The sequence below is a fragment of the Sinocyclocheilus anshuiensis genome, unplaced genomic scaffold, assembly GCF_001515605.1.
Source record: "Sinocyclocheilus anshuiensis isolate Anshui unplaced genomic scaffold, SAMN03320099.WGS_v1.1 scaffold154, whole genome shotgun sequence".
In the NCBI taxonomy this organism is placed as follows: domain Eukaryota; kingdom Metazoa; phylum Chordata; class Actinopteri; order Cypriniformes; family Cyprinidae; genus Sinocyclocheilus; species Sinocyclocheilus anshuiensis.
In genome coordinates this window covers 246872-258409 of record NW_015546101.1, presented here as the reverse complement: position 1 = coordinate 258409, position 11538 = coordinate 246872, and the positions used below count along the sequence as shown (strand labels likewise).

The window sequence follows — 11538 nt, the reverse complement described above, 5'->3', positions numbered from 1 at the left end:
ACACATTTCATTACACCAAATACACAAAATAATGTTATTTTTAGCAGCATCATATGACCCCTTTAATAAAATCTGATATGATAAATAATAGTCAGAAAATCTATTTATTTATTTTTAGAAATAGAGCTATTTATTAAAACTTTAGATAAAATATTTTAAAAAAATCTAAAAAATTGCATATGTTTTTTTTTGTTTAGTATCATATTTGATACATCATGCTTTTGTGGCTCATATAGTATGATATTGGAGAATATGAATCCACACTCGAAATCACCATTTTCAGAAACCCAATTGAGCAAAAATATGCAATTTGGTGCCGTTGCTGATATTTATATGTAAAATATAATGCAGAACAATGATGACTGAAAGATGTACAAATAAACGTTCAGAAGCCTTATGTATAATATTTGATAGATTTTAAGGTGATTTTTCTAAAATGAAGTATGGATCATCCTTAAAGGGTTAGTTCACCCAAAAATGAAAATTAGCCCATAAATTACTCACCCTCAAGGCATCCTAGGTGTATAGGACTTTCTTCTTTCAGACGAATCCAGTCGGAGTTAGATTAAAAATTGTCTTTGATCTTTCAAGATGTTTAATGGCAGTCAGCGGGTGTTGCAGTGCTTCAGTCCAAAAGAAGTGAAATAAAAAGCGCCCATTAAGGGTGGAACGGTTCAACTTACTCACGGTTCGGTTTGTATCACGGTTTTAGGGTCATGGTTTCGTTGTGGTTCGGTATGTGCTATGTTTAGGGAAAAACTATACTGTCAAATAAAAATAAAAAAAATTAATAATATAACTACAAGCAACAGCACAAATAGATACAATAGAGTAAAGATTATATTTGACTGTATAAATTAAAGATTAATCTTTATTAAAGTTACAAAACCTATTCAATCAAGAGCAGTGAGTGATTTCTTTGTTGTTGCTGTTTGATTAATATTAAGAATGTGCTGTCACTTTAAGACACTGTAAGTACGTTCAGCCGTCTATGTCGGCTATAGGATACTTACCAAGACGGGCATTTTGACAATTTTTATGTGAATTTGTATTCAGCCGGCTATGTCTGCTATAGGATACTTACCAAGATGGGCATTTTGACATAATTTTGTGTGAATTTGACCATTTAAACACAATACTTCAGAGAAAGCTTAATATTTGCGTGCGTTCTGAGGCGTGGGTTTGCGCGCTTCGGATGAGCGCATGCACAAATCTTCTCACTGCGCGCGCGAGCTTGCGTCCTCTGACTTTTAAATGTTTAAACTGGCAAAGCTTCCATGAGTTTAGTTTAAACACAGATATCAACGCGTGTTGTTCAGGTCTCACCTGTGCGCACGTGCTATCAGCACCCGGGTGATGATGGAATAAATGAATGCTCATTCCAGCATACGGCATTCGCATTGAACAAGAGTGAATGGTTCGTCCTCTTTTTTTTTTTTTTCTTCATTGCTGTTGTAATGTATTGGGAAGCCAGAATGCGCATTCCATCAACAGAAACATACATTAGCCCGAACCCTGTTTGTTTTACGTGTTATTTATAGCAAACCATATTACAGATGCATTGTCAGATTTAAGTTGAACCGCGGTCCTAGTGCGTGCCGAACCGTGTGTGGAGAACCGTACGGTTTGATTTTGTTCCGCGAACCGTTCCATCCCTAGCGCCCATCCATAAAAAAAAGGTGTCTCACACGGCTCCGGGGGGGGGGGGGGGCGTGAACAAAGGCCTCCTGTAGCGAATCGATGCGTTTTTGTAAGAAAAATATCCACATTCAAAACATAATAATCACGTTAATCTAGCTTGCTCCAACAGTTGTACGAGGAAGCAGCTCCGGGAGGATGACGTATGAGGTCAGCGTTGCGCATGCGCCGGTGAGTCTTGTGAAAACCAACGTTTGTTAACAGGAGCAAAGGAAGCAAAGTTTCCTTACTTTAGCAAAGGAAAACCAGTCTCCTCTTGGCTTATATCGAAATCCTCTGACATTCTTCTTTACAAATCCTCGTTTTGTACTTCTAATTCGTGACCGTTTTTTTGTTTTGATCTCTCCGCTGTGTTTCCATAGAGCTTGAAAGATCAAAGACAATTTTTAATATAACTCCAACTGGATTCGTCTGAAAGAAGAAAGGCATATACACCTAAGATGCCTTGAGGGTGAGTAATTTATGGGCTAATTTTCATTTTTGGGTGAAATAACCCTTTTACCTAATTTGCTTCAGTCCAGTAAATGTTCATATTGAAATATTACTTATATTACAATATAAATATGATCCTTTACCTCATAAAAAATAGTAAAGATTTCACATCAAAAAGACGTGTACCACAATCTGAAGTGGGACATTTTTAGAATGATACTAAAAGACCTTTAACTGGCTAAAAAAGTATAAACTATTAGTCAGACAGAAGGCATGTAGTAGACTGTACTGTTTTTATCATGTTGATAATGTAGAGGCCTTAAAATTGTACGTTTCAAAAAGGATACCGTAGGCTTTATCGGGTTAAGAAAACAAAACTTTAAATGTTATCACCCTAGTTTTGTTTCAAATTTAGAATGTCTTTCATAAGGATTTTACACATTCAGTTTATTCAAGTTCTCAGGAGTCCAGTTGACCAATTGTAATGACCTAGAATAGAGTGAAATAGTTGTAATATTTGGTGATGTAATTTGTCAGCATAAAAGAGTCTGTTATTTTCTGTTTATTCTCTCATTCTTGAAAGGTAGGCAGCTGCTGCCAATGTTCAATGTATTACTAAAACAATACATGCAAATCTGGACCAAAAATAAATGTAAATCAGTTTAGCCACAATATTATACTGTTGGGGTTTTGTGGGATTATGTTCATATGCTTTGCAGCTAACTGCCCTTTCTTAAATAGTATTGATTTCAGATTTTTATGTTACCCCCTAAGCCAATCTCTTTTTCAGATTATACTAAGCATCATCAGCAGGATAATTATTTGTAATTATTAAATCTTGGTTCATCTATGAAGAGAGCATGCACAGCATAACAAGGCTAGAACCTGACAATGAGGTATATTTTTACATTAATGAAAAAACCTTGAGGTGGAAAAAACACTGGAGATAGGGTGGTGTGAGCTTTAGTGAGTACACTCATGTAATGTTGGCTGTGTTTTATTCATACTGGAAGCCAGAGGGCGCCCTTGTGCAGAAACTCCAAATATGCCTCTCAGATGTAATAGAACGTTCCAGGAAATTCCTAATATGGACAAAGGCATCCAGCTATCGAAATGCTGTAAATGACCGAACATGAAGACAATAAACACACGGCCACTGCAATATAAGAATAAAGTCTATTTATAATGTAATGTTAATTAACATAGCATTTATTATATTGTTGATATTGTGGCAGGCCACCACAAATAAATCAATGAATGGGAATCACTGTATACAAGAAATGGTTTATAAATAAATATAAATCAAATAAAGAGAAACCACTCACTGCTCTTGGCAGGACCACTTTAGCTGTAATAGGCCATTTCCAACCAAACATTGCCATAATTTTGATTATAGGCCTGCTTTTCAGTCAAACTCATTGAATCAGTCTTCATGTGAAAAAGTGAAAGTGACGTGACATGTGGCCAAGTATGGTGACCCATACTTGGAATTTGTGCTCTGCATTTAACCCATCCAAAGTGCACACACACAGCAGTAAACACACACACACACCGTGAACACACACCCGGAGCAGTGGGCAGCCATTTATGCTGCGGCGCCCGGGGAGCAGTTGGGGGTTCGGTGCCTTGCTCAAGGGCACCTCAGTCGTGGTATTGAAGGTGGAAGAGAGTGCTGTACATTCACTCCCCCCACCTACAATCCCTGCCGGTACGAGACTCGAACCCACAACCTTTGGGTTACGAGTCCGACTCTCTAACCATTAGGCCACGACTTCCCTGTCGACTTCCACGACTTTTAATGTATGAATGCGTGTCAGTACAGACTTGAAACTTACAGTATATATTTTCCTTGAGTGATTTGTCCTCTGATTTCCTCTTGTCATCCAGTAAATCCTGTTTCAGCTGCCATTGTGCACAACTAGAAGAGAATTTCTGCTGCTTTAAGATACATGATATAACATGCTGCACAACAAATCTGTCCTGTTGTATCTAAAAAATAGAAAATTATGAATATATATGATACCAAATTTTAATTAGAATTTTTATTTTTCTCAAATTATCCTGTAGGCTAGAATTGGGCCATGTGTTTGACACTGTCTTTTTTTTTAATCGGTTTCATGATAGGTGTGTCGCATGGCTTCAGACTACTCAAGAACGTGTGCGAGTCCAGACAGTATACAGGCGGGTGAGGCAGCCATGGTATCTGAGACCTGTGAGGTCTATGTATGGGGCAGCAACAGCAGCCACCAGCTCGTAGAGGGCACTCAAGAGAAAATTCTCCAGCCCAAACTCGCTCCCAGCTTCAGTGATGCACAAACGGTAGAAAGCATTTTCATTTTAACTATTCATACAGTGTCCGTGTTAGTATCCCCCTTCATGCTCACAATCGATGCTTGCTGACTACATCTCGTGTCTTCAGATTGAAGCTGGCCAGTACTGCACATTTGTCATCTCCTCTGATGGTTCAGTCCGAGCGTGTGGGAAGGGCAGCTATGGGCGCCTGGGACTGGGTGACTCAAACAACCAGTCCACCCTTAAGAAGCTGACCTTTGAACCTCACCGTGCCAGTAAGAAAGTTTCATCATCCAAAGGCTCAGATGGGCACACATTAGCCTTCACCAGCGAGGGAGAGGTGTTCAGCTGGGGTGATGGAGACTATGGCAAACTGGGTCACGGCAATAGCTCTACCCAGAAATACCCCAAACTGATACAGGGCCCTCTACAAGGAAAGGTACTATATTCATGCAGTAGTTATGCATCACTTGAGCTTTTTGAACACTCAGAATGGATCTGTGTGTTTAAATGATTAATGTCTTCTACTGCTTGTGTTTGTTTGTTTGTAGGTGGTGGTTTGTGTTTCAGCAGGGTATAGACACAGCGCTGCAGTGAGTGAGGATGGAGAGCTCTACACCTGGGGAGAGGGTGACTTTGGTAGATTAGGTATGCAATTGTCTATATATATTTTATTTTCATAACACACATTCATTAAAAAAAAAGTTACTGGTTTCAACATTAATGGCTGCTGAAAATTCAGCTTTGCCATCATAGGAATAAAATACATTTTAAAATATATTAAAATAGTAAATGTTTATCTTTAGGTAATAATACAATTTTGCTATAGTACTCTTTTTACTGCATTTTTTTTTATCAAATAAATGCTGAAAAGTATGTCTTTAGTCTTTATATATAATTGTATATATATTTAGCAATCACATAATTTATTACGTGGCACAAAGGGATTGGCCTGCAGTTGACAGCCAATTAGCTTACTTGCTCAACATTTAAAAAGTCTGATTCAGTGTTCACTGTAAGCTGGTCCTGCAGCGTGCTATCAGAGTTCCTCTGAAATCCTCCACCTCGCCCAGCTCCACCTGTCTAGATCTGCTAAGGATTTTATGTATGCCTATTTATGCAGTAGTAGCATATCTTATGTGCTCACAGCAGCATGCCAACAGATTGGCAGTAGTGAGTCCATACTTGCTCTGCAGCAGCAGTGAGCGTAGCGGACCTAGTCTGCTAAGACCAAATACATTAACATTGTCATATCCATTAAAATGCTAAAACTTGTCGTGATTAAAATAAAATTGTTTGTTAACTAATGCACATAATATTTTATCTTGCTCCATTTTGTGTTGACATTTGTGTGTTTGTGTATCATTGATTATGTTTGTCTACACTTGTAGGTCATGGCGACAGTAACAGTAGGAACATTCCCACGCTAGTTAAAGACATCAGTAATGTAGGTGAGGTGTCCTGTGGAAGCTCCCACACCATTGCGCTGTCTAAAGATGGACGTACAGTCTGGTCCTTTGGAGGTGGAGACAATGGTGAGTTAACCTACACCACTTGTTCTACTGAAGAGACATTTGAGACAGTCCTTTACATGGTGTCAGGCACTCACTATGCATTTAAGCCAGCAGCTGCATCTAGATGTGCTTGAGTTGCCTTCTCTACTTTGTGCACATCTAGTAATTATTGTTTGTGAAGTTGCTGTATATGTGATAATAAAGATTATGGAAGACAATTACACCTTAGTATTTGTTTGTCTGCAGGGAAACTGGGTCATGGTGATACCAATCGTGTGTATAAACCCAAGGTGGTGGAAGCTCTCCAGGGAATGTTCATTCGCAAAGTATGTGCTGGCAGCCAGTCATCTCTGGCCCTCACCTCTACTGGTCAGGTATGAGACATTGCTAAGCCAGAAATTATTAAAGTGCCCCTATTATTCCATTTGTGAAATGTAGCTGTATGTGAATGTAAACTACCTGCAAAGTTGTGAAGCCGACAGTGCACAGTAAATAAAGTTATTGTCTCTCAAAAAAAGAACCGACTCTGAATCACCTAAAAGAGACTTCAGGAATTCGAATCCAACTTCCGTGATGGCTACACGTCACTGGGTAACACATTTGCATAATGCCTGCCTGTTCTACATTGGCAGGCCGCGAACAGTGCCATGAAACAGTGTAGCATTTCCGTGTGGTAAACATCATGTCGAGAAGAAGCTGTGTCCTACGCTGTGAAAGTAATAATGTTCAACTAATGCAGAAATGTATAATACTACCTGTCGTACTTCGTGGCAGCAGAGGTTTTCACCTTCTCTTGGCATTCTGATACAGTTCCCACACATGTCGTGCACCTAAATAAATTCTAACAATGACGCTGCATTCACGTCTTATAACTACCACAAACTAAGTTGACACTTACCACTGAGAAACATCCTGCTTCAGTCGTGCTTGCGAATCAGTGTCTGGTTGATCAACTGAATCATCATGATGATTGTTTTAGCATTGACTCTGGCTCGATTTTATAAGGTAAAATCAATACCATTTTTTCTCTCTATACATTCTCTCCGGAGCTGTCGTTCAGTTATGCCAATGGGTGTTTAGTTTCTGATACACGCTGTCCGCATTAGATCAGTAACAAAGGACTGGGCCATCTGACCAATCAGAGCAGAGTAGGCTCACGGAAAGGAGGGGTTTAGATAGACTGAATCTTAGAACTGCTTCGTGTGAATCGTTTACGAATCATTGAGAAATGTGGTGAAATTGAATGTATATTATGAGAAAACAAAAGTGTTTTTTGACCTTGCATGCATGTAAACCTGTTGTAGGAGACTCCCGAAACAATATTAGGAACCTTACAAAGGGCATATTGATGATAGATTACAAAATTAGGGGCAATTATGAGTTCATGTTGATTGATCATTTTAAACACACTGTTATCTGTGTTTATTGTGCAGGTTTACTCTTGGGGCTGTGGTGCGTGTCTTGGCTGTGGTTCATCGGAGGCTACTGCGCTAAGGCCAAAACTGGTCGAGGAACTTGCCACAACCAGAGTGGTAGACATCTCCATAGGAGACAGCCACTGCCTTGCTTTATCACATGGTAAGGGATCACTGCAAACCCACTGAATTGAGTACACAAAACTAATAGCTTTATCTGGTATGCTTAAGTGGTTGGTAGTGAAACAACATGAAAATGAAATGAAAATGAGGCTGTAAGGGATGGAAGTACAGTGCTGTCAGTGGATTGTACTATTGTTTAACAGCATGCCAGTTGTTCAGCAGGCAAAATGGCTTTAATAAAAAAAAAAAATTAGTAGACAAAAACTCCATAAAACAGGTTTACATCTTAAAATTATGGTTTCATTTCCATCTGTGTTATATTCAATATGGCGTCTAACCTGACTACGGTCTATACAGTGCAGTTAGTTTTGTGATCCTTCTTAAATATTCTCACTTTAATATTTTCACTTTCAGTGTATTGCATAAAGCATTATAGAATTCTATTGTAAACTCGGTAAACAATGGCTGGTGATTAGGTGCGTTGGCTTTGTGAGTCGTCTTTGGGCTGTACTGTAAGCGTAAGGGTTGTGTGAACTGTAGTTTGTGATAGTGGAGAGAGATAGGGGGTCAGATTAGTAGCAGAAGGGTATGTGCTGAGTCAGACTCAGATAAGGTGAAGCAAGGGGGCCTCACACACGATGTCACAGACAATTTGACGCTGTGTACTTAAACAGAACGTGCTGTTCATGTGCATTGCGAAATGGTCAAGTGATCTTTTAGGGCATGCTACTGTCACACTGCTTTTCAAAATGCATAAGACTGAAATGTGACTCGTAAAATTACATGCTAATATGCTGAATAGTTGCTCTTTCATTTAATTTTTTTTGTGGATGTTTTTGTTACAGACAATGAAGTGTATGCCTGGGGGAATAACTCAATGGGTCAGTGCGGTCAAGGGAATTCCACTGGCCCCATCACCAAACCCAAGAAGGTGATTGGTTTAGATGGAGTGGCCATTCAGCAGATCTCTGCTGGCACCTCACACAGCCTGGCTTGGACTGCCCTCCCGAGAGACAGGTTAGCAAGTCTGTTAAACCCTTTTATTATCTTTACCTTTACCTACATAAATACACAATATATTTCATATGCATTTGTGCCATTAAGTTTGTTGATTCCTATGGCAAGAAGTTTTTTTCTTTGTCTTGTTTTATTTATTTATTTATTTATTTTCTCAATATTTCCATAACTTAGATGTTAATCTTATGTGTATGTATACAGGCAGGTGGTGGCCTGGCATAGGCCATACTGTGTGGACCTAGAAGAGAGCACTTTCTCTCACCTGCGCTCATTCCTGGAACGATACTGTGACGGTATCTACAACGAGATCCCACCGCTGCCTTTCCCATCTTCCAAGTGTGTGTTCTGCCACCACCATTGACTTTAGTCAGGGTAGCACCATATTTAATTATTGACAGGAATGAAAATGAGGCTGTGAGAAATAGAAGTATAGTGCATTGAATGGATTGCACTGTTGTTTAACAATAGCATGAATGGCTTTCTGAAAACAAAATTAATTAGACAGAAACTCTATAAAACAGTTTTGAAAGTTGTGAGCTGATGTAGGACCTTTATACAGTCCGTGCCATTGTAAAGGCAGTAAATATCTCCTTCACAGCTTCATTTTCATCTGTAAAATTCAATATGGTGTCTAACCTGACTAAGGTCTATAGACAAGTGAAGCCTGCTTTGTTTTTTAAATCCATTAAATGTCACTGGAGAATTAATGCTGCTGCTAATGTTGTTTATTTGAGATCAAGTTTCAATTGATTTTCTAAACCATCCTTAAGGTTATTAAATATTAAGTGTGTGTATTCTTGCACCATGGAGGGAGTAAATTTGTTTTTGGGCCAACAGGGAGCATCATAACTTCTTGAAACTATGTCTACGGCTCTTGTCCAATCACCTGGCTCTAGCGCTGGCGGGTGGAGTGGCCACCAGTATCTTGGGACGGCAAGCGCGGCCACTCCGTAATCTGCTTTTCAGACTGATGGATGCGTCAGTGCCGGATGAAATCCAGGAGGTCTGTGTTTGCTTGCGTTTTTCCACATATTTGTTGCTGTGATGGTTTACTGTGGCCTGTATTTTTCTCTGATCGATGTTTGCATTTTGTAGGCTGTCATCGAGACTCTGTCCGTGGGAGCGACGATGCTGCTGCCTCCTCTGAGAGAAAGAATGGAGCTACTGCACTCGCTACTTCCTCAAGGACCAGACCGCTGGGAGAGCCTCTCCAAAGGACAGGTACGAGTTTGTGCCTCTTTGTAAAGAGCAGACAGTTTAAGTTAACTTACACACATATGACAGATGCTTTTGTGTGTTTTGTCACAGAGGATGCAGCTGGACATAATCCTCACTAGTCTGCAGGATCACACCCATGTGGCATCTCTGCTGGGGTACAGCTGTCCTCCAGACACCTCTGAGCCTCCCGCTCTACCCTCCGACTCTACGCATGTTTCTGGCACTCATTCTGATACACATCCTGACACACACTTGGCAGAGATCCTCATGAAAACTTTACTCAGGAACCTGGGCTTTTATACGGTCAGTTCTGCAGATTAAAATCTTGAGGCCCTGTTTATGCTGTCAGCCAGCTTTGTTTTATCTTTATCTTGATTTACACGCTTAGGTTAAATGATCATGTTGCCATATAAACATTTAGTCAGTAGTAATAAAAGTTTCAGACTTTTAGACAGCAAAAAGTCCTTGCTTCATTTTGAGACTGTCATCACTAAATGTAACGATAATGTGCAGTTTAGTAAGTGACTCAGATGTTGATTCAGTGACCACTGATTCATACAATAAAACAATTTGTCAGACTGATCCATACCAGTGACTCTAGTTTTTGAATCTTTTTCTGTGATTCATTAAACTAATCACCTCATAAGACTCATGTGTTTGTTAGTCAATACGCTTGCCTGTTTCTGCATGCAACCTACAAAGACGACTCAAAAGAAATATGTTTTTTTGCCATTATTTTGCCGTACAAATATTTTATATATATACTCTGTATATTTTGGTAAAATATTATTTAATTTGCTGTGGTGAATGTCAACCCGATATTTTTGAGAGCAAGGGCATGCAAATTATGCTATTTTCAGTGAGGTTCCACTAGTGCTCTTATCAGCCTAGTGCATCTTGGTCAGGTAAAAATGTAAACACTATCTTAAATGAATGTAAACAGATTCAAGAGGATAAAAAGGAAATGGGTCACCATATTGTATGTGTATTACACTTACAGTGTAAATGCAACATCTGATATACACTTCTGATTATCTTCTCAACCTGTTTTCCTGTGTGCATGTGTGTTAACCTAACAGGACCAGGCATTTGGAGAGCTGGAGAAGAACAGTGATAAGATCTTGCAGGGAACATCTTCATCTGATAGCAGCCAACCAGCTCACCTCCATGAACTGCTCTGCTCTTTGCACAAGCAACTACTAGCCTATTGCCATATCAACTGTGTTACAGAGGTACATACACAACCAAATACATATCCACACACAAATTTCCATCTTGGAAAGATCATGCATTTTATTGGGTCTGAGTGGGCTGATTTTCTTCCATATGTTAATCTGTGTTTTTCAGAGTTCCAGTAGTGTGGCACTCCTCCACAAACACCTGCAGTTATTATTGCCTCATGCTACAGATATCTATAATCGCTCTGCAACTCTTCTGAGAGAAAGCTCTGGAAATGGCAGCGTGCGTGAGAAGCTACGAGGTATATCAATGTACACACACATTTAAGCTAAACTCATTTATTATCTAAATGTTAATGGACCTGCTAATTTTTTCCCTGTGCTTGGTTGTGGTAGATGTGATCTACATGTCTGCAGCGGGCAGTATGCTGTGTCAGATTGTGACTTCTTTGCTGTTGTTGCCTGTTTGGGTGGCGCGGCCGCTGCTCAGCTACCTCTTAGACCTGCTTCCCCCTCTGGACCGTCTCAACAGACTTCTGCCGGCTGCCACACCTCTGGAGGAACAGGAGCTGCAGTGGCCACTGCATGGTCAGACTTTCACATTCATATGATAAATAGCTAATTTAAGTTTAAATTTACAATGCATACACA

General features: G+C 39.7%; 1 protein-coding gene across 1 annotated transcript in view; it reads left to right on the top strand.

The window, feature by feature from the left end:
• Positions 1–11538, top strand: part of LOC107700351 (probable E3 ubiquitin-protein ligase HERC1) — a 56773-nt gene that overhangs the window by 1710 nt on the left and 43525 nt on the right. Inside the window, exons 3-16 of the mRNA XM_016501981.1 lie at positions 4255–4449; positions 4550–4861; positions 4974–5070; positions 5814–5957; positions 6183–6310; positions 7370–7514; positions 8320–8491; positions 8693–8827; positions 9329–9494; positions 9587–9712; positions 9800–10012; positions 10789–10941; positions 11057–11189; positions 11284–11475. Coding sequence (XP_016357467.1) covers positions 4255–4449; positions 4550–4861; positions 4974–5070; positions 5814–5957; positions 6183–6310; positions 7370–7514; positions 8320–8491; positions 8693–8827; positions 9329–9494; positions 9587–9712; positions 9800–10012; positions 10789–10941; positions 11057–11189; positions 11284–11475 — 2311 coding nt within the window. The remainder of the gene's footprint in view (positions 1–4254; positions 4450–4549; positions 4862–4973; positions 5071–5813; positions 5958–6182; positions 6311–7369; positions 7515–8319; positions 8492–8692; positions 8828–9328; positions 9495–9586; positions 9713–9799; positions 10013–10788; positions 10942–11056; positions 11190–11283; positions 11476–11538) is intronic.